Source organism: Rhodamnia argentea, chromosome 5 (genome assembly GCF_020921035.1).
Source record: "Rhodamnia argentea isolate NSW1041297 chromosome 5, ASM2092103v1, whole genome shotgun sequence".
Taxonomy (NCBI): Eukaryota; Viridiplantae; Streptophyta; class Magnoliopsida; order Myrtales; family Myrtaceae; genus Rhodamnia; species Rhodamnia argentea.
The window spans coordinates 2,202,476-2,225,384 of record NC_063154.1 but is presented as its reverse complement, the minus strand read 5'-3'; the positions used below and the strand labels follow the sequence as shown (position 1 = coordinate 2,225,384).

Sequence of the window (22,909 nt, the reverse complement as noted above, 5' to 3'; positions counted from 1 at the left end):
CATTGAGTCATTCGCAGGATGACATTGGAACTGCTTGTTTTCCCTATCTCAATCAGTGTGGGGAAAATTCGCTCGTCTTGTGAAAATGCAGAAATCGGTACAAATTTCCGAGCATTTATCGTTTCGACCAACTCAAGTTCTAGGGCCGGAGATCATTTTTGGTGGTGACAATCTTATCGATGTGATTCGAAATCAACAGAATTACAGAGGTTACTAATTGACACCGTGCTATGAAGTTCCATCGGATTCTGCTTTAATGTCGCTTTCTAAAAGGTCTATTAGCTTTGATGCGGTCGTTGGCTGTTCCTCCATTCTTTGGGTCCAAACCCCAGTTGAGACGACATAACCAGATACAAGTAAAAGAAAAGATCGACACTAGTGTAGAACTCACAAGATCAGCACGCCCAGCTGAACAGAAGGCTAGAAAGAGAGCAATGCAGCGCTCAGACAAGGAAAACTCTACTCAGAATTCTTCAGATCTTTGTGCTTCTGGTATGTGTGCTTCAACAGAGCCATATGAAGAGCACGACAAACTAAAAAATAAGACGACGAACCTAATTCTTCTACCTCATATATACAAGGCATGTGTTTCATCGTCACCTTTCTTCAGATGCAAAGCAAACAAGGAAAGCTTGAGCTCGTACTTACAGTTTTAGTTTGCATCAGTAGATAGAACCTCGAGTTCTGCCCACCAAAGAGGAGAAATTTTCGGGATTGCCCCATCGCGGGTGATTCCGGTTATGTCCAACAACATTGCCGCCACTTCTCTCATTGCTGGTCTAACTCTCGGGTCCGGGTGGACGCATGATTTTATCAATTGTCCAATTCTATCCACCTGTTCCTCTTGACAAGAATCAAGACTTGGATCCACCATTTCCCTGAGAGGTTGTTCTCCTCTCAAATAATCCGAAGCCCAATCTTCAACGGAACCATCATCCACAGAATAAGGAAGCCTACCGGTTACCATTTCAAACAGTATTACGCCAAAGCTGTAAACATTGCTCTCGGGCCGTCGTGAGGTGGAAGCGGTGTTTAAGAGGCCTATTCCAGATTGTTCAATCTCGGCTGCAGCCATTTGATTCCAGAAATTGAAGTCACAGATCTTGGCAGCGTAATCTTCAGTGAGGGTGACAGCTGAAGAGTTCAAGTTCTTGTGCACCATTGGTGGGTTCATTGAATGCATGTGCTCGAGGCAATACGCCATGCCCATCGCAATTCTCAGCCGCATTCGCCAGTCTAGGTGCTCAGATTCTTTAACTGCAGAAAAAGGAAGAAACAGGTGTAAGAGATGGATTTTATGCGCTCGTGTATAATAATTGCTTGTCAATGTCTTCGAGTATATTAAAGAATAGAAATCTCCTATCTCATTAAGCTTGTTTAGCGACTAAAAGATGCTCTCATTAATGAACATCCTCCTAAATAATTAGCAGTCAGAAGTGATTCTTGAGGACCAGATATTGCAAATTCAGTTGCCCCTACAACATACGCAAATCATAATAGGATTTTTCATTTTTCAACCAGTTATACAGTCATTTCCAGATGAAAGAAATGGTCCTTTTGTGAAATCATCGCTTGTGAAGCATGAATGAATGAATAAATGATTCCACAAATACGACATGACATGATATGATATGTCGATACTTACTATGTAAATGCTCAAAGAGAGTCCCATTGGGAGAGTATTCAAAAACCATCATCCTCGTGAATGGTTCCTCTTCCTCGCAGTATCCAAGAAGATTGATGAAATTCTTGTGATTTACTTTTGATAGAGTGCCAATCTACAAGCATCATCAGAAGAGAAAGTCATTTGATATATTTAACTGGAAAGGCAAACTGTACTCCCAAGTTCTCAACTGTGCTTCTAATTACCATATTTCTGAACTGCGCCTCTAAATTCTTTGACCAACCCTTCGCTGATTTAACTGCAACAGATGCCACAGCAATTTCCACACCGCTAGACAAAGTTCCTTTATAAATTGTGCCAATGGAGGAAGAACCGACCACATTGCTGAAATCTTCACAAGCTGCTTCAACCTCTGCTCTCTTCAGCTTTGGTACACCTGGAATGCAGGTAAAAATCTTAAGTAAACAACACTGAAATTAGTCCTAGCCAGGAGAAAACCATTACACATACATAAAGCTGGGGTAGAAATAGGGATAAAATTTAGGGATGAAAAACAATCAAGATCTGCCATCTTTTCAACTTAGAAGGAGCTTCCTGACAGTAGAATCCACATATGAAGGCAAAAGAAGGATATCCTCGAATGCTGATAACTTAAGGTAACTTGCTCTGGGACCCCTTGTCTTGGGTTTGATGTATTCACAGACCCATTATTTCAGTTTTGCTCTTGTTTGTTTAACAACGGGAGGAACAATGAACTAAATGATGAGGTAGCTCACACCTTCTGATGCTACTTCTCATCTTTAATTTATATTATCATGGGATAAAATCTACATGTCGACTGAAAGTTCCACAGTGCATTATAGAGTTTATCTATGCTCACTCTGCAAGTCATGGCAACTGAATATTGTCAAAGGGCACGATGTCCAGGCATTTACATCATAGGGGTTTCAGACCAACATCCCTTGACATTCAGTAGAGTAAGCTAGAGGACTGTAAACAAGATGAATAGAGCAGTAACATCAATGACGGTGACAGCTACGACAATTGAAGAGACACAAAAACACTCTGTAATTCACAATGATAATTTACTTAAAGGTGAACCCAAAACATGACACTTTTGCCCAAGTAAAGTCCTTTGAGGCTCGACCAAAAAAATTCTTTTGAGGAGCTTATAATAAATTTTCAATCTAATGGGTCACCTGCGCTAAAACAACAGCTCAAAGAAATTAAAAGACTATTATTTCAACTAAGCCATCTAAGTATAATCATTTCGAAGAACAGAAGCGACAAACTCGGTTGGTCATCTAGCCCTAGAATATTTGAATACTTATGACTAAAAACTTGGTTCATCACCCAGCCCTAGAACAATTGATTACTTAGCACTGAAGAGCAAGCTATGGATAATAAAACTTAGCGGGCCATTTAAACACCCAACAGGTTCCTGTTGAATCATTTAGTAGATTAATTTAGTTATTGAGTCTTGGCACGTCCAGCATTATTCAACACTCAAGAGTGATCCCTGCACATCTCCATCGTGCTCAGTATTCTAATATGCAAAGTGATTAAATTTTTAGTGAAAACAATCTATAGTTACCAGTAACAAATGCCTTCTGCAGCTGTCCACTTAAGCCCGTGGCCCAAGGTTTGACGGTGGCCACCTTATTGCTTCTGCATAGATAGATGCCGAGGATGGTAATGAAAATAAAAACCGAGCCTCCAACTGCTCCACCCATGATTGCTTGATGACTTGACTTTGTATGTGGTCGTGGTGGAGTATTTGTTAACTCGGGAGGTGGAGGTGCAGATGAGGTCGGGACTGGGACTGGGACTGGGGCTGGGGCAAGGGTTGGGGCTGGCGATGGGGATGGTGGCGTTGGCGGTGGTAACCGGACAGATATCTGTTGAGGTGGGCCCCGTGAAGGTGGGCCCCGTGGAATTGTTGCAGGACGCTCAGCAGTGACAGCAAGAACTCTGCTGTGAATGGCATTGCTAGTTTGTTCCTCTTTCCTGCCAAAAACACAAAGCCTTTCATATCAAACTTATGGAAGCACTGTTTATACATTCCTCTTAGCCACAGTATTTTTACATGAACCACCAAAAGTTCCGTAAGAATATAGAAGTATTTTTTTTATATCAATAAAAATAATAGATTTCAAATAGTCCTCTTTCCTTATGCATCTCTTAATTGTTGAGCCACTTCCAAAATATAGTTCAATATCAGGAGAATCTAGCAGCATTTTCCCTCTGCAACACAGGGAGTAGGGTAATTCTCAAAAAACCTTACATTTTGCATCCTTTGGAACTTTTGACATTTGAATGGCTTTGCTATAGCACATTCCTGGCTGGTCCGATTAAAATTTATTATTTTGCGAAGAGTAATGAGATTGAGATTGACATATACTAGACATCCTCAAGATTTTGAAGCTAGTCTCGCCTCACAACTAAACCTGAAATCGAGTTCAAGTTAATACCAAGAATCTAAATTTGCAACTACATACCATGCATTGCATCTCATTTTGCAAGCTAATTTGTTTGCAGCAATTGACAGATGGTTCTCATCCACTTGAGATTCAGAAGCCAATGCGAACTCTCGCATTTCAGGAGAGGATGCAGTTAGAAGCTCATTGTTGTCGACGAGGCTGCAAGCCAAACAGGAAATTAAGCTTATGGAACTTCATTAGCACAAACAAGATTTGCAATTAATAGCAAAAAAAAAAAAAAAAAAAACAGAACATACAGGATTGCTAACGAAAAATTATTTCCAAGCTTGTATGGGAGTGGCCCGCTGAAGTTATTGTATCCCAAATCCAACACCTCCAGCTCCTTTAACACACCAAACTCTTCTGGAATGACTCCAGAGAACGTGTTGTTACGCAGAATACTGCAATAGAATTGGAGAGAAGACATCACTAAGGACAAAAGAGAGATGAATGCGGGAAATGATAATAAAAAACTGCCTCTTTACATGACTTACATGGCTCTAATGTGAACCAGGTTTCCCATCTCAGGTGCCAGAGTTCCTCCGAGACAAAGATCTTTCAAGTTCCTACAAGTTTTTTTATTGCATTGATCATCAGGAACGACAGGCATGTATACAAGTTCCAAACCTTTCAAAGTGTCACATAATTAACGGGAGGATTACTCCAAAAAGCAAAAGAGAACCAAGTAATCTATCTGATCAAAGATAATCATAGGGGACTAGTTTAGTTTTCTCATCAATGAAATAGGTGGTGGAAACACATAAAACCTCTCTGAACAAGAATAATTTGATTTTCCAAGACAGAGACTAAAGCAATATACGTAAGCCTTCAAGCTTAAAGCAAAGTCAACCAAGTGAAAACCTCTTTCTTCACCACTAACTCATGTTATAACAATTCTTGCAACTTAATGTCACACTTAGGTTGATCAAGCTAACCAACATGGATGCCTTAAACTAATCGCTAGCCATAGCCATAATCTATATCGATTGTGCTGCTTATTGGGCAGTTCATGATGAATCACGGTAACAACATAGATTCCATAAGCAATTCCGAGAACAAGACTGGCATCCACCATTAGCAGTATAATCCGGCATAGATACTTCACCCACACACTTGAAGATCTCTATTGGATATAGATCGGACCAGAACGTGCGATAAACCGAATCAAACCGAGCAGCAACCTCTCTATAATCACATGTCGATCGAGAGTCAACGAGCAAATCATCAAACGTCAATGATCAAAGTAATTCAAAATCTACCGAGTCGAGAAAAATTCGAGCCCAGCAAAACTACATAGCCGACGGAAGATCTTTAGTAGAAAGAAGATGACTTACAAAACCACAACTTTTCCATCAGAACACTCAACGCCAAACCACGAGCATGGATCAATTTCTCCGTCATTTTCGTTCCAATTTCTCAAAGCTCCAAAAGGGTCACTCACTACCTTATCTCTCACCCTCAACAGAGCCAAGCCTGCAAGAACAGCAAACCAGACAAGAACACTTTCCCTCACTTTCTTGACAAACGAAAGAAAAGGGTGGACCTGAATCTAACACCATGCAAGGTCGAAACACATACCCTCTTCGTTTAAGCACCGGCAGATACCAAGATGCTGGAAAAACAAAGAAATCATCAACAAGAATCCTACTCCTATACGATCCTTCAAGCGATTCGATTGCCGACCATGCTTCATCCTCGCTTCAACCAAGTTGACCTCAAAACATGAACGGAACTGAGTCGGGATTGCAGGAAGCAGCTCAAAACAATCTTATTGAGCTAAAATTTGCAAGAAAAAAGCGAACTTTCACAAAGAATTGGGTAAGCTGATAAGAAGAAGGAGGAGGAGGAGAAGCAAGAGGTGGAAAATAAAACAAAAATATAGAGCTCGCGTGATTGCAGACTATTTTAGACTGAGATGTGTTTGAAAACGCGTACGCTTGAATGCTTGCCTTTGTTATTACAACAGTTTTTTTTTTTTTTAAATGTCTTTTCGCGTTATATGAAGTACTTTCTACGTAGGTTTGGACTTGATCGGGTCTCAAAAGGCAACAACCAGGAAGGTAAGAGTTAAAAAGATATACAAAAAGACTCTTTCCAGTTTAGCCCCTCCTAAAATTTTCTTTTTCGTGATAATTAACTCCTGTTCATCGACACGTCAATCGATATTAATCTCGGTCTCGTGAATTCGATCCGAATGATAAATTTTGTACAAGATGTTTCGAATATGGCCAAATTCAAATGATCTCAACATAACGAGTCGGGTCTTAATCAATTGATGGATTTGATTTGAACTTGTCTAGAAATCAAAACGAAAGTCTCAAGTTGCGGAATGTTTTTTAGCATTCGTCGGTTATGATTTCTAGTAATTACCCCTTTTTTTTTTGTCTTGTTGGTTCGACTAAGTGGATTTCGAGCTAATCGAAAGATTTTTTCATGCAAAACATTTTTGTCGCGACTAAATGAAAGGTCGGGATGCGAGCGACGTAACAAATGAAATCAGTCTGTTTTTCCCTTTCAACGAGCAATGACAAACCGGTCGAATTAAAGAGGGTTGATTATTCGGCTGAAATGTCGAAGACAAACTGAGTTCTTTTTTTTTGCATTTTGCCATGGAATTTACTGTTAGGTTTCCATCCGGCGCCGGCGACATCTTTTTAAATGACACGCAATCTCTCCCTCCCTCTCTCTCTCTCTAGTGTGGTCGCACCGGATTAGACCAAGGGGGGGAGTTTCCCGGAAATTCACAGAAATGAAACAGTACGACCATTCAATCCCAAAGGATTTAAGAAAGTGGTCGTTTTCTTTATGTTCGGCGCTCCAAACATTTGAAGGTGACTTTGTACTAATGGGCACCTGGTCGTTGGCAAGGACGCTTCCCCTGCTTAATTAATTTTCATCTTAAACCGTAAGCTAACTTACCAATGCTGATATACATATTCGAAAAATTGATGTCCAAATATTTAGATATGTTGACGGTCTCGGAATTAAGCTCCATCTTCGCGATCTCTTTACTTTGTCCCAAGCGAAAGAAGTATCTCTCACGGGCCACAACGTAGCACATTACCTCTCGTGGTCCGATGTCGATCCCAATTGCTTGACCCATATCGTGCATGCGGAAAAAAGCTCCTACAAAGAGCGAACCAATGTGGCGGCCCTTTTGGGATGATGGGCTTTGCTTCCGAATCACTCAACACACGTGCTCTGTCATTCGTTGCGAGATTGTGCTGTTTCTACATATACTACATATTTTTTTTTAGCAATCTCTCTCACATCAACTCATGCTAGTTGTATCTTGGCCTCGAGTCGTGATCCAGATAGCTCTGACATTAGATTAGAGTATATGCACATTTCAAGCGAAATCTGTAAATAAACAAAGGAATTGCAAAAGTCGCTTTACATAAACAGGAGAATTTCCGTGTCTTAATTCACGGGCAAACAATAGAAAAGAGGAGAGCATTGTGAGGCGGTGCTGCGTGATTCTCATTCAAGCAAAAATGGAAACCACGTGCGGTGCCGTGCTCGATTGACCTCTTCAAACTTGCACATTTAAGAATTCCGGGTACGTACGTATGGATAGCTCCTGCCTTAGACGTTGCACGAACCGGATTTTAATAGGAAATATTGTCCACAATATCATAAATTTATTGTATCTTTTCCAATTCAATCCTAAATCTTTCAATTTTAACTAAACCTTTTTTTATTTATATTTCTCCTTTTTTTCTTTTTTTTTTTTTTCAATTGTGCCCGCGAGGATCGGACCCTCGCTGGCTGCGAAGACCCTCGCCCATACCCGGTGAGGGTCGCTATTGACCCTCCCCGGCACAATGACAAAAAAAAAAAAAAAATTACAAAATTACAAAATTTAATTTTTTTTTAATTAAAATAAAATTTCATATCAAGACTTACCGTGCCACACATGATGATGGGCATTCACATCGGTGATTTCCGGCCAATAAGACTCAATTGAAAAATAGTCAAAATGCTCATGACTCAATTGACAAAATCGAAAGATTTATGATCGAATCGACAAAAGTACAATAGATTTATGACTTTTCAAATAATTTTCTCGATATCAATACCAGCACATCCAACACCAGCTACGTCCAATGCAACAAATGAATCGTGCGCTGATTAATTTATGTGTACGTAACTTTCGCTGACGAATTCGTTCGTAAGTTTCAATTTTTTTTTTCTGGCACTAGTCACCAACATCTTGCCCCCAGCACATTGATAAGAGACATAATACCGAGCGACCGACGCAGAAAGATCAGCCACCATCATAAATACACTCGTGGTTCATGGGTCGCTGGAGTTAGGACGTTGTGGGCCCACTTGTCCATCATTTTAATTTGGATTAATAGCACGAAAAATCTCAAATTGATACATTTATAATAAATTTACCTTAAATTATTTTTTTATCATAAAAAATCTCAAACCGATACACTTGCGATAAATTTATCCCGAATTGATATATTTGTGATAAATTTACCCTTTGTTTTCGTTAGATTTAACCGTTAAATTACTAAATTGTATGACACGTGGCAATTAACGAGTACATAAACTTTGGATTTTTACCCTCTTTTTGTCACAGGTGTATCGGTTTGAAAATTTTTCGTGGTACTAATCAAATTTAACGAAGGACAAATTTATCACAGATGTACTAATTTGGAGCTTTTCGTGATCAAAAAAATTAATTTAGAGTAAATTTATCACAAATGTGTCAGTTTAGAATTTTTTATGGTCACAAAATAGTTTCAGATAAATTAGTCGCAGATGTACCAGTTTGAAATTTTTTATGATATTAATCCTTTTTTTTTCTTTTCATTTTTAACTAGTTTTCTAATAGATGGAGTTTTTTTTTTTGTGGTTTTTTTTGTCGGGGGGTTTGGGGGGGGGGGGGTCGGAAATAAATGGAGTTCAATGGGATGCAAACTGCTCTCTAAACTCGAGGTGGTTAATTGATTAAGCGGCTCGGTTGTCAGATGTTTCTTCAATTTGCAATTCGGGTATGTGTTATAGACTAGGACAAGCGGGTCCACGGTTGCATCGGATATTTTGTCCAAAAAAATTCTAGATTTGAGAGAAAAGAAGAAGAAAAAAAAAAGGACAAAAAAAAATCAGGGAAATTTTAAATATTTCAAGCCAAAATTAATCGGAATGGCTACATTGAAAAATCGTCAGATGATTTAGTACTAAAATGGCAAAATCGAAAATTTCAGAAATGAATCGATCGTCACATAATTTGTTGAGGACTTTTATGACAATCTTTCCCATCACCATACTTGATGATGATCCGAAGAATTTTTTGGCCAAGCGATAAATGAAATCAAGTGGAAGAAGATTAAGAAAGAGACATGAAAAGACTAAGGGAAAACATTATTGCATGAGGGAAAAGTCGGACCATGAAAAAGATGGGAAGGCAATGCCACGTCACGACAATGGCCAGTGCAAATTGCTTATCGAGTCGTTTGCCGCGCTTTGCCTTTTTCCCACCCAAGAGGGGCAAACGAGACCCTTTCTCATCTAGACGAGAAGACCAGTGCGAGTCTTTGTGATTTCGATTCCCAAGTCAACATTCGAGAGTGCACGAGGAAGATAATAGGAAATAGGGCAGATCCCACCCTCAATTAATGGCCAAGAAAAGAGAGAGAGAGAGAGAAAATCCATACAATGGGCGGGGCCAATCGGATACTTCATTCGAATTTATGAAAATTCCACGTGTGATTCGTAATGCCTCTTACTTAGAATAATTTTGAAAAAAGTCTCGCTCACCATTTCATGCGCTATACTTCACGTGGTCCATCGGGACGAGACATTTTGTGTATATTTGAGGGTATTAACCGAATTGAAGGCTTAGATAGTCCGTGTAAAAAAAAAACATAAATGTCGTAAAATTTTCAATCCTCGTGCTCTTTTGTTTTTTTTATTCACATTGCCGTACTTCATGTTTGGAACAAAACAGTATCATACGATTCTCAATGCTACCAATCCCTTATAACTTAAGATTCTCTAGCCAGCCAGCAGATATCTAGAAAGGAAAAAAAAATTGATTTTTTTTTTCTTTGACGAAGCTTTTAAAATTTATAATCAAAATTGACCAACCTCCTGAAAATGATTAAGTTTGGATTGCGGCTATTGTTAATTTTCTCCTTTGGTTTCCTTTCAAAATTCAACAAAAAGGAAGTTTGAAGAGCCATGAGGAGACTTTTCTCTAGCTCTAGAAATACTTGCTCGTCCCCGTAACTCTACCCTTTAATGAAAGGGTATTAGGAACATGCGCAATGGCTACAAATCGAAAAAAAAATGAACAGCGAAAGGATAATTGAATCTTGTTAAAGAGTATTTTGAGACACTTGCTAACCTACACATTACAAAAATAATTTCATTGTCAATCCATTGAAAGGAATCGGGACAATCGTTAACGGGACCTAAAATGATTTTTCGATTTTGATTGTTATATCAAACGTTATACGGTTGTAGTGTGCTGACATGCCATAAGCAAGACCTTAAATGGTTTCATGTAAATTTTGGGATATAAAATTCGAGAGTATTTATTAGAAAGAAAAAAATAAAAATATTTTCTTTCAATTTAGAGGGTGATGGTGGCTCGGTGAGGAAGGCAAATTCCACGTCGGCTTCGATTGGCTATCTTCACGTAAACAGATATAGTATCCTCCAGCGCTTGTGATGGGTCATTGAAGTTTCGACTCTTTTATAATCGATCTGTATTTTGTACGGTGCTTGTTAATCAGCTTGTGGGCTACGAACCTCTGGTTAATAAGCGCTAAGCACCGTACGAAGTGTGCTGACAAGAATTTTCCGGCAGGACCATAGTCTCGTCCGAGCGCCCGACTCCTTGAAGGCGAAGTTACCCTTTTAGCCCCACTCCAGGCTCCTTGAAGGCGAAGTTACTCTTTTAGCCCCACTCCAGGAAGCCTTCTATAGACACGTGGTACAGAGCCTCTCTATTCCTTTCAATATCCAGGTAGAGGCCAAGACAAAAGAACCATCTCGTGCAAGTGGAAATTGGGAAAAAGGCAAGACAAAAGAACAAGAAAAGGAGGAAAGGACAACTTTTTCTTTTTCTTTTTCTTTTTTAGGTGTCTGAAAAGGACAACCTTTTGCAAATCAGAAAAAGAAAAAGAAAAAAGAGTTTGAGGGGCCTTATGTGGACTAAACGCGTAAAAAAAAAGAAAAAAAAAGATGCTATCGGGATCAAGACGGCGACGTTCCATCCTTGACCCAGTCAGCAGCGTTCTTCCTTTGTTCCAAAGTATCAAGTCAATGGTCGGGTAGGAAAATTAGTGGGACCTAATTGTTATTTATTTTTGAAAAAAATAAAATAAAACAGACCCAATCAATCTTAGTCATCTCGCGTCTAGCGACATAAATATAAACCCGGCAGCCTTTTCACGACTCCGGCGCAGGCCCAGAATGAACATTTTCGTCAAAATCGGCGCTGGCTTCTGATGTTTCTTCGTCCGGGCCGGTCGGACCGGCACATGTTCTAGAGATTCCGCCGCATTGGCGGCGGCACCTGGTGTTAGTTCAAGTAGGATGGGAGATGCGTGCCTTCCACCGCATTCGTGCTTCTTTTTGCACCGTGCAAAGACACAAAAGAGAAAAGAAAAAAAGACACATAAGGGATCTCAAGCCGATTAAAGGCAACTTTAGCGTACCGTGCAACACGTGGATTTCTTATTCATGTGAAGAGTTTGTTCAGAACGTAAGTTTCGATGCAATTCGAGGATTTTGCCATGGGAAAAGGAGTCGAAAATACGAGTCAAACGGTGGTCTCTTGCCCAACCCATTTCGATCAATTTTGTGTTAGGATGTGCCTCATGCTCCTCAACGATAGAAAAACACGAGAGTCTTGCTATCCGTTGAGCAGGCGGGGGTCCGAGGATACCTCCCTAGCAGGGGTCGCAGGGGCAACACCCTTGAGCCACTAGATGGCTCATAAATTATTACTGCTATATAATATTTCTTTATCTTATAATTAAGAGATGTAACGAGAAATGTGGTATGGTAATTATAGTAGAATCGTCTACTGGACGTAGTCCTATTTAATGGTGAATTCGGATAAATCTTAGTCTCGATTTTTTTCTTGCTTTTACGCCGTATTTCATTGTGTTTTGCACGCTGAACCCTAACACTTTGCCTGGTTTCGATGCTAGCCACTTGATCTCCTTACGTTTTATTTATTTTTTAAATATGGGGGTTTAAGTAAAAATAATAATGAAAGCTATTGTGTTGTGATCTAAATATCATGTCGCCTATTATTTATGTCCCCACTCTTTCGACTTTCAAAGCATTGATGCTCGGTTTACAAGAACGATTAGAGTGTTAAAATTTGCAATCGTTTGCTAATTAGTAACAAGACACTTGTTAACAAAAGTTAATTTTGATTTGTGATTGCTCCACTGATTAATAAGTGTAGCTATGCTAAAATAAGTGGAAGGACGAAAAATGTGATATACTCCAGTTGGGCTTCGATATTGGGCCAAGTCTCCTCTTTTCATATGCAAAGGGTTCTAGGGCCAGGATTTTTAAACGGGTCGGGTCTTGTTTTCCTCTTAGCAAATGTCAAGAACCCAAAAGGAGGAAAAACATCCCATAATCTTTTGTTATGCTTCAGATGTCTTTGGCTTTTTTCCTGGAAAAATTTCAATTAAGGATTCGAATTGTTATCATTTTCTTAAATAAGGGCTTGAAGTGGACCTTATTTTAAATAAGTATCCTTATTATTTCAAATAAGAGTCCGAGGTGGATATTATTTTAAATAAGGACCCGAAGTGACCATATCGGCCTAAAAAAAAAAGGCCTCTCATTAGTTGATTAGGGGCATTTCCGTTATTTACTCTTTTTTGAATTTTTTATGTGTTTATTCCTCTTTTAGTTTTCTAAAAATATAAAAAAATAAAAAGAAAACACACACGTGGGAGGGGCTACCACACCATCGGTGGAGCGGGGAAGGTTGCCGTCGGGGTCGCCAGCAACCCCGCCGACTACTAGCGAGGGCTTGAGCTGGGAGAGAGCTACAACCTTCTCTCGGATCCGGGCTAGGGTCACCACCCTCCACCGGCCGCGGCCCTCCCTTGACCTCGGGAGAGGGTTGGTGACCCCGACAAGAATTGTGCCACCCCACCGCAGGTGGGGTGGCAATAGACGGGAGGGCTTGCATGTGTTTCCTTTTCCCCCCTTTTTTATATCTTAATTTTTTAATTTTTAATTTAATTTAACTAAAAATTGAATTAAAATTATATTTTGATGAAAATGCCCCCGATCGGATAGTGAGGTGAGGCCCTTATTTGAAACAGACATGATCATTTAAGGCCATTATTTGAAATAAGGAGGGCACTTCAAGCCCTTATTTGAAATAAGCAGGACACTTCAAGCTCTTATTAGAGGAAATAAGGGCACTTCAAGCCCTTAATTGAAAATTTTCCTTTTTTCCTCTTTTGGATGAGTAAAAGGGTGGAATCAATGTTCTTCATAGAGTTGAGCATAATTTAATTCAAACCACCGAATCGAATTGAACCGACTTGAAATCAATTTAGTTATGTTCGGAGAAGTAATTTCAAAAATCCAATTCTTAAAAATCAAACCGGATAAAAAATTGGCGGTTCGGTTCGGTTTGGAAAAATCCAAACCGACGAACGCCAAACCAATTTTTCTTTTAAATTTTATAAGGATAATATTCATATTAATAGTAGGAGAGAGATAAGAGTAGTTGAGAAAAATTACAAAAAGAAATCAGAGAGGGGAAGGAGTCAAAAATGGGAAGAAGAAAAGTCAAATAAAGAGACACGAACAGACAGGCAAAAAAAGGGCAAAGACAGTATGAATCACGGTAGTTGTTCCTGAGTTTTATAATCTCTTTGGCTGCTTTTGTCGCATTTACTTAAGACAAATTTTATTCTATCCCGATTGCTAAACGTAGTATTTGTGCTCATGGTTAACGCGGATTCTATTTAATTTCAAACTCTTGTCTAGTTCAATTCGGTTTCGTAATTTTTCAATCAGTGCTATTTTAGTTCATAGGTGTTTCATCCAAATAATCGAACTGAATAGTGCTCACAGCTCACCCCTAACTAAAAGAATTCACTTCTTTTCTTTTCTTTCCTTTTTTTTTTTTGACAAAAGGAAATAGCCACGAGGATATACTTATTAATGGGAGCCTGGGAGGCCATCAGAGGTCGTTGGTAAAAAGTTTCACATGGAGAAATAATTAAGCAGCTGGTGCTAAAGTAGAAACTGCTATGCGAAGTTTACTGTCCATTCAAGAATACCCTATTTTTTAAGCGAAGGAAAGATGTTCCGGTCCGGTCTATTTTGGTATCACCTCCTTTCCTGAAACTAGTTTCCTCATTTTCAGGAATACAAATGGAAATGATTGCCTGTTGCTTGGCAACTATCATCGACTCGTCGAGTGATGGAGTCGAACCAAACCAAAGGGTCGAAAATTGTTAGTGGCGTCAGGAGATCGTCTTGGTCCGATTGAACTCGAGGGATGGGGTTCCGGAATCCGGAATCCACTGTTTCCGCCGTTCATAAAATTGACCCAAACACAGCCACTGGCATTAGAAGTTCCTGAAGGATGTACAAATTAGAAGGGACAAATTGGAGAGTCTCGCAGAGAATACAGCTGAAAAATTCAATCACGACCTTCTCCCTCTCTTCTTAGTTCTAACGACAGAATCTACGGTGACTCAATTTTGACTCATCATGTATGATCTGGGCTAATCCTTCTCTCCAAGGACGAATATGTCATGGGCTTATTAAGCGAAGCAAATTGGGTCGAGATCAGGTGCGGCAAAGGAGCAAGAGGGGCATCTGATCAGGCCGTTGACGTTGCAGGCCTTGCAGCTCTTGAACCCGTGCTTGTCCGAGTAGATCTTGCGGCTCCCGCTACACCGCTCGCACACTGCGTACTTCAGCCCTCCGCACGTGCGGCACGGGCCGGGCCCCGCCGCCGGAGACGCGACGCCGGCGACCAGCGCCCTCAGTTCCCCGCTCTCGTGCAGCTTCCGGACCTCCTCGGCCCCGCCCACGAGCCGCCCGCGGACGAAGACGCAGGGGAGGGACAGCCTCCTGCGGCCCAGGATCCCCTGCAGCTCCGCCACGAACCTGGAGTCCATCGACAGGTCCCGCTCGTCGACGGGGGCGCGGAGCCCGCGGAGGATCGACCGGACGGCGCGGCAGTCGTCGAAGGTCTTGCGGACCACGCGGAGGCTGGTGAAGTAGACCACGACGGCGGGCTTCTCCTTGTCGGAGGAGCCGGGGAGGAGTTTGGACTCGAGGGACGAGGGAGAAGAGTGGTGGTGGCCGCGAGTGGGTGGCGGTGACACGGCGGCCTTGCGGTGGGCCCAGCTGAAGATCCGGGGCCGGTGGAAAATGGTGGGGCTCCTCGGGGAGTCGGATCCGGATCCAGTTTGGGGCTCGGCCTCTTCGGTGCAGAGGTACTGGATGTCCTTGAAGGAGGAGCAGGAGAAGTTCCTTGGTCCTGGCGGCCTTGGCCTTGGAGGGGCGCTGTTGATCCTCCGGAGTGGCCACATGACAGAGAGAGAGAGAGAGAGAATTTTGGGGAATGAATTAAGGCTGAATTTGATGGAGAGAAGGGGCAAATGGGTGTAGAAAAGGGGGGAAGAAAAAGGTAAAGATGGGAAAGGGTGAGAGAGCCATTAATGAGAAGGTGAGGTTGGGGCTCTGGTTCCCAATGATAATAAATGCCTAGTTGTCTCTTTTCGGCACTGATTATTTGGGCAGTAAGCATTTGTTGGTTGGGGTGGGGGGTGTGTTTCCTCGTCATTTGGTGATTATCCTATGTCTGTCAATGAAGTTAATGTTTGGTCAATTCATTTACTTACCCCACTTCCCCCCATTGACGGTGATTTCTTCCTTCTTCTGACAATTCCCTATTAAATTCTAGCTGTTCTACTATTTGAAGTTGTTAGCACACGGGGATTTCCCAATCCCGCCCAAAACGCAGAACTAGCATCTGTCGGAGAATGCTTGCGTTTCGATTTCTTTATGACTGAAACCGATGAAAATGTTGGTTGAAGCACAGAGATTCATGGGGTTCCGAGCCTGCTTAGACGGTTTCCACTCTTTTCTACCTTACTGCAGCAAGGTCGAATTGAAGGAAATGGTCGATATCTTGGTGCCTTTTTACATATTTGTAGTTAATGACGTAACTGAAATCATGATGTGTCCAAGTAATAAGTCGGAGCTATACAAGGACTCCGAGAAAAGAATAGGATTAAAATTCCAGACGGGAAATAGATATCACCCCAAGAAAGAGTACCTCAGTCTAAGAGATGCCTAGTCATCAGAATATGGTTGTGGTCTCGAAGCAAAATTTAGGAGGACATGTTTAGATCTGCCTTGTTTTAATCTGTAGGAAAGAGAGGAGTTCTCTCAGTAAAGCTCTAGCATCACTTTACGGCAAGAAGAGCAAGACAATTTAGAGCGTTTCACCTGGGAAATGCAGGGAAATGCGGACCTTAAGTGGTAATTACATTTTTGCTCCGCGAGAAATGAGTACGTCTCCATAAGGCACCCTTTGTTCAACTCTGAGCATATCGCGAGTCGCAAGAACTGCACGAACGAAATCAGCTGATTAATCTTGGTTTTTGCGAGTTGAAATCGGCGGTAGGCCGATGAAACACGAGCAGTTCATTGACTGAAACCGATTAGAGCATTGCATGGATAAGTACCGCAAGTCTGATAGAAGAGCATGGCGGCTCCTCTTCGGCTCATCCCAGTGGCGAGGTGGTTCAGGGATTCTTCCTTGGGGGCCCCAGGAGTCTCAAAATGCTCTTTCATCTGGCTGCAGCCATCAAGACAGGGCACGGTGGACTTTAGTTATGCCAAGGAAAAGTAAATTCTAAGAAGATAGATTAAGAAGATTTTGCGACATACGTGCGGATGGTATCTGTAAGCTTGTCAACAGGAGGACTGCTGATTGGGCGTTGGGTTTGTGTTGGTCCAGTTTCCACCAGCAATTCTGCAGGAGACGCCCAATAAAAAGACCGTTTAGGGAATAACGAAGCTCGCCCCACTTGCCGTGCTTTTCTAAAGTATATCGACAGTATGACATGACTATGCATTTTATCTTCGATATCAATGGGACACCTACCTTGTTCAGGTGTTTGGCCATCTTCAGGCAGCCTTGATAACTTGAAGTTGGGATCCACGTTTAACCATGAATTTTCCTCAGCTACAGGTTCGAGGCCACTATTGCTGTTTTTAGATGAAGAAAAGGGCTGCTTCTTGCTGGATCTGTTAGGTCCAGTAATGTCAATCCATATGGTCAATGATTTGTTCAATGAACGAGACAAGCTAAAAAATGCAAGATAGAACCAACTAGTTCCACTGCAGTTTTAATCGTCTCATGTGAGAAAAATCTGATTCCTGCCTGTAAAATCATTGTCCACTATTCAAAGCATTATTGGGAAAGACACGTTTTCTCACTAACCGTCCAGAGTTGACTTCTGCATTGGGTGCTATGAAGTTGTGTCCAGAAGCTGAGCTTGGAATGGATCTTACATCATCCCCTGTAATACCATATGCAAAGATATTTTTGCTAGTTCTCTGCAGTATGACGTGATATATCTCGTTAAGTAAGTATTACCTGAATTTCCTGGAGTTACCATTGGGTCTGGATCTGCTACCGCTGTCATATTGTGGTTGAGATTGTTTTTTAAACCTTCCATGAAAATTTCCGGGGGCATTTCATGATTTTCAAAAGTGTTCCGCAGCTTCTCTATGGAGACATCTTGTGAAGGCAGGTTGACCTCCATGTGTAGATCTTCGAAAGGCTTCACAATCAAATATTCATCAGACGTAGGCCGGACAAACACTTTGCGATTAGGTACTCCAGTAAAAAGATAAAAGGCATACCCGTGCCCCTAAATCTTGATAATATGCTCTCTCTGGGGGGGATGATGACGATGGTTCTGGTGGCAAGGGCGGGGATGTTCTTCCTGTGGAGAATGGTTACCATTTTGAACTGGGGCTGCATTCTATCAAGCACGACAAATTATTAGAAAGAGGCTAGCCAAAGGCTGACCAGAAGGTGAGTCATGGGGAGGCTGGATACTTCTTGTCCACAGCTGCATAAGAGGTGGAGGATAATAAACGCCTCTATTTTCAGTCAGTAAACCACAAGCTAGCACTGTTGGGGGTAGCTCCATGAGATGAGTGATCTTCATGCAGGTCATCACACTTATACGCTACAACAAAATGTATCTCGGGATTATGGCAGCGAAGTGTTTTAATTGTAACGTTTCAACCTAACAAATAGTAGGCTGAAAGCTGAAACTCCTAACATGGATGTCCCTCCAAATTTATGGTCCTCTAATCCTCCAAACACTCGGTGGAAGGGACAGGTCAGTTCACATAAATGGTTCGACTGGGTAGGATATATTGGCAATGTGGAACTGCATTGGACTGAATAGGAAAAGCACGAACCTTTCTCTTTCTTCCTCTTTTTGCGACAAGGCCTGAAGAGTTTTGCAGCCATGATTGGTATGTATTTCCAGGGATGATCATCTGTTCGTAGTCCATGGCAAAAGGTTCTGCTCTTTTAGCTTTCCTTTTGGCTTGTCCCTGTCTCTGCTTATCCTGCTTCATTCCCAGCTTTATCATTGTCAGTGAACTCTCTAAATTGTCTTTGCTTTTATAGAAGAGGTTACTTCAGTAAGTTAATTGGTGACCTGATGAGGAAACTTGAGACCATCAGTTTCCTGATTAATTTGGCTTTCTGGATGTTGATTTTGAACTTCATCTGTGCCAGGAAGCGCAATGGTTAAATTATGTGAGGTGTTTTCACTAAAAAATCAATTCTTAAATTACGAAAAGAAATCCCAGTAGAACCATGTGCATATTAATATATGTCCCTAACACTGAAGGCCATCTGCAATGCATACTCGGTGCTTTGTCAGACGTGACTTCAGAAATAAAACGAAATGAACTATGAATCTGTTCATATCGCTCTGTCAAATGCTTAAGGATAAAAACACAGAGCTACTCATATGATCATATCATGAAGTCATTAGATACTTCATAATTCAGATATACTACTTCATCAATCGCGGCACTTGGATGGGCAAAATGATTCACCCAAAAGGATCTCTGTCAAGTAAACTATCTTTCACGTAGATCTGAATTTCGGTTCTTGGGTAGTAGATATCAAATAATTGCTGAGCAGTTCCAGCTTCATGTACACTTTCCTCCATTTTGTAAACAGAGAACTGAAGGAACTGTGCTACAAACCTCTCTGAGCATCGTCAGGCAATGGTGGTGAGGCTACGAGAGTACTTGGTATGCGTGCATCCTCTCCTGAAGCAAAGTTGGCCTGAGTCTCATCCTCCCCCTCTATATCAAACCTGTCAGACCATACAACACGATATATACACGGTATTGCAAAAGGTCAAAATCATAAGATTACTGTGCATAGCATACGTTAAGAAAATGCACAACTAGATGCTTGTGATAGTATGTTAAGCAAACGAGATATTCCATCACAATTACAGTGTAATGTTTAGAAAATGAGCTATGCCATCTCAATTATAATGTAGCCTTTCTCTTAGAACTTAGAAGTAGACCTAAGAAAGACATTGCTTGAATATTAGATTTCTCATCCTTTGAGCTTAGAGTGTACCTTTCAAAGTGATTAAATAGTTCCCTTTCAGTCTGATAAGGATCAAAATGATCGAATAAGGTTATATTTGCTGCATCAGCTGTGAAAATAAAGCACCGATGATGTTAATCTAATGGATACAGATAAAAGAGGAAAAGCTGCATAAAAAAATTATGGGGTTGATGATGAACCTTGATGAAAGTTCTGATTATGGTCCTCATTCCTTTCATTGTCATTCGTGCAGTTCTCATCAACATTGTCTAGTCGCTGCAAAACGAAAAGTTAAGCAGAAGATCCATGGCCGTCAGAAATTGATCATATCCAACATTCCACATATAAGTTGTGCACTTGACACGTGAAAATTACCCAAGGTTTGCAAGGTAACTTTAACAATTTGTCATTAGCTTGGGTGTTTCTCTAACATATCAAAAATAAAATCAAATGACATGGAATTGCGCAAATTACCATAGCAAAGTAAGCCGTGTGTTGGAAACCCACGGTGGCCGTCGCATCGGAGAAATTAAGGGGTTGCTCAATATCACCGATCTCTGTCTCCTGGTTATCTGGCAGAGTAACAGCTTCTCTCCTACTCACACGTAGAAACGCCATAAACTTCTCTCTTCAACAAATTAATTTGACCAGCATGCTCTCCTCCCACCGTTTCTGCTTAATCTTTTTTTTTTCTTTTTCTTTTTTGGGCTAGAAAAACTGTGTGGGAAAAATAGCTTTCTAAAATGACACAATTGATGCATATATGGACTAAATGCCGATCCTACAAACACTCTTTGGGCAACACCTACGAAACACGAAATGAACAAGTCTAGATTGAAGGGAGCTGGTTGGAGCAAAAATTACGCGGAGCAAAGCCTGACTCACTTGGCCTGAGTTTTTCCCTTGGGTAGGATTGTTGGATCTGGAGCAGATTTAACCTTCCAAGCCTCGTTTATCTCAACCTAGTACCCACAAACATTCATCGTCGGTCTACAAACACGAGGATAAGAAATAGAAAAAGGCTTGTGAAGATGAGGGGGGTGTGGGTATTGATCGAGCCCTGTACGTACCAGGAAACGAGTGACGTCCTCTGCAAATCATTCGAAACATCCAGAAACAGCATAAGTCATTCTGTGGAGTCGTGAAGAAATTCTGAGCGAGCGAAGAACTGGAAGCTTACCATAGAGGAGTTTCACTTTCCGCTCGTAGACAATCACCACTCCACCTGAGAGAGATTACGGATCAGGCGTTCGATTCGATGGAACATGCGAACTGGGACGAAGAGGAAATCAAAAAACAAACGGACGGAATCAAATACCCATCAGAATTCCGGATAGTCTGAGAGCCATTGGGATCGATGGATTCAAGATCTCCTCGCTGAAGAGTAAAAAGAAGAAGGGACACTTCAGTGACTCGGTAAAAGGCAATATGGACATGCTGAGAGTACGAGAAATGTCCGTACCATATCTGGATGATGTCGAGCTTGTTAAGCTTCCTTCGGTTGATTTTCGCATGCATAGTCGCGGCCATCCTTCATCAACACGCGAGAGCAACGCACAGCAGACCAAACACTCATCAACATCGTAGAATCAGAATGCCTTAACTCTTCGAAGTTATAGAGACCACAACTATATGATGACGGCATTCCTCTTTTCACGATTCTCAGTATGAAGAGGAGAATCAGGTATTTCGAAGTTCACGTAAAACAGAGAAAGAATGTAATATCGGATATCAATCTTCGTACAAGTGTCGCTCTCTTTTAAATATAAGAAAACTAAATATCAACGCAGAAGTCATAAGAACAGAATCATCTTCTGGAAGAAGGAAGGAAGGAAAAAAAAAAAAAGCTGTCGCTCCGGATAGCATAGCAACGGAGACACGACAAATGAAGACAGGAGCAAAACCATTACGCGTTTCTCAGAAGATAGAGGCCTTACAGCCGTGATTAGCTACACGGATTCTATCCCGTCGAGTTAAACAGGCAACGAAGAAGACATATACACCGGTTTTCACGCACGATGGCGCGTGAAACGGCGCCGGGCGGAAGGGAAGCTCGTTCGCAAGGCTGGCGAAACGAAAGGAGACCGCACGGCGAGGTCGGTCGGGAGATGGGAAACGACAGCGAGATCAAAACGAATCGAAAGAGGGAGGAGAGGAGGAAGGAGGAGGATCACCATATCTGGCCGAGCGGAGCTTTGCGGGCGAGAAGCTGGTGAGAGTAGAACATTCTCCTTTTTGCTTGTACTGCCTCGAACTTTCACTCAGAGAGAGAGAGAGAGAGCTTGAGCTGTAAGTTACTGAAGAATGGAGAGAGAGGTGTTGCTGTTAATGGAGTTGAAAGTGGAGCAACAGCGAGAAAATCAGTCGCGAGGGATGACAAGAACATTCTTACGTGAGCGTATGGGAGCGCGTGAGCGCGTGTGTCAGAGAGAAATAGAGGGGGGAAGCCTGCAAATTTGTCCACCCCTCCGCGAGAGAGAAACAGAATTGGCCTACGGAAAAGCACAAGGAATGTCGTGAGCACAGAGGGAGAGAGAGAGTGCTAATGTTACTGGTGGTTGTATGAAACCGTGCTGTGTTGTCGATGATGGGGGACAAAGAGGCGAGGCATGCATGGCGACAGTTTAAAAAAAAATAGAAAAAAAAAAAGAGATCAATTCATTACGAAGACTAATGGTAGGATTTGGTTATAATCCTCCTGATTTGAACAAATGCATAGATTTTATTTTCATTTGAATCCTCGTATATTAACTCGTGTCCTTCGTACATTAGGAATTGACGGATGCAGGTTTTGTTTCATACGTTGCTAGATTGATTCTTTTTCATTTCGGCACCGTACACAAACCGGTCCATCTCATTTCGGCACTCCAAGTGTCGTTGTTGATTGGTTATGCCACGGTAAATGTGCTCGCCGTCGCCGTGCTTGTTCGGTGTGCTTTCGTCTCTAGCTTTCGACAATTAGAGCAGATCGGATCGGGACAGTTGATCCAAAGGGGGACGGGCATTAGTGGAAGTGACTGAGGATTGGCTCTGGCTTGACCCCAGTCACCAAACTCGGACCGGTTTCCCCATGTTTTGCAACTAGTAAACAGGCTTTTCCATTAATTAGCAAGTTTAAACTAATAAATGAAGCCCCCGCTCTTCTAACGAACACGGCATTCGGAGGCC

General features: G+C 41.6%; 3 protein-coding genes across 3 annotated transcripts; all 3 read right to left on the bottom strand.

Moving 5' to 3' along the window:
• Positions 1-443: 443 nt before the first annotated feature.
• On the bottom strand, positions 444-5,999 carry LOC115743617 (probable inactive receptor-like protein kinase At3g56050). Its single transcript, XM_030678466.2, has 9 exons — positions 5,683-5,999; positions 5,439-5,577; positions 4,599-4,670; positions 4,362-4,505; positions 4,123-4,263; positions 3,219-3,631; positions 1,870-2,060; positions 1,646-1,778; positions 444-1,257 (listed from the first exon to the last, which is right to left on the bottom strand). The coding sequence occupies exons 1-9, from the start codon at positions 5,795-5,797 to the stop codon at positions 653-655; spliced, it is 1,953 nt and encodes a 650-aa protein (XP_030534326.1). The 5' UTR covers positions 5,798-5,999; the 3' UTR covers positions 444-652.
• An 8,864-nt stretch (positions 6,000-14,863) lies between these two features.
• Positions 14,864-22,016, bottom strand: LOC125314989 (uncharacterized protein At5g39865-like). The gene is made up of 2 exons (XM_048278683.1): positions 22,006-22,016; positions 14,864-15,684 (listed from the first exon to the last, which is right to left on the bottom strand). The coding sequence occupies exon 2, from the start codon at positions 15,660-15,662 to the stop codon at positions 14,886-14,888; it is 777 nt and encodes a 258-aa protein (XP_048134640.1). The 5' UTR covers positions 15,663-15,684; positions 22,006-22,016; the 3' UTR covers positions 14,864-14,885.
• Positions 16,361-22,027, bottom strand: LOC115743821 (sister chromatid cohesion 1 protein 1). The gene is made up of 21 exons (XM_048278671.1): positions 21,916-22,027; positions 21,204-21,272; positions 21,060-21,118; positions 20,922-20,966; positions 20,812-20,831; positions 20,627-20,703; positions 20,216-20,336; positions 19,942-20,017; positions 19,772-19,850; positions 19,384-19,496; positions 18,825-18,895; positions 18,580-18,732; positions 18,179-18,341; positions 18,010-18,092; positions 17,741-17,927; positions 17,585-17,663; positions 17,246-17,388; positions 17,029-17,113; positions 16,824-16,936; positions 16,610-16,704; positions 16,361-16,501 (listed from the first exon to the last, which is right to left on the bottom strand). Exons 1-20 carry the CDS (start codon positions 21,966-21,968, stop codon positions 16,622-16,624), a joined length of 1,872 nt encoding a protein of 623 aa, XP_048134628.1. The 5' UTR covers positions 21,969-22,027; the 3' UTR covers positions 16,361-16,501; positions 16,610-16,621.
• Between the last annotated feature and the right edge of the window lie 882 nt (positions 22,028-22,909).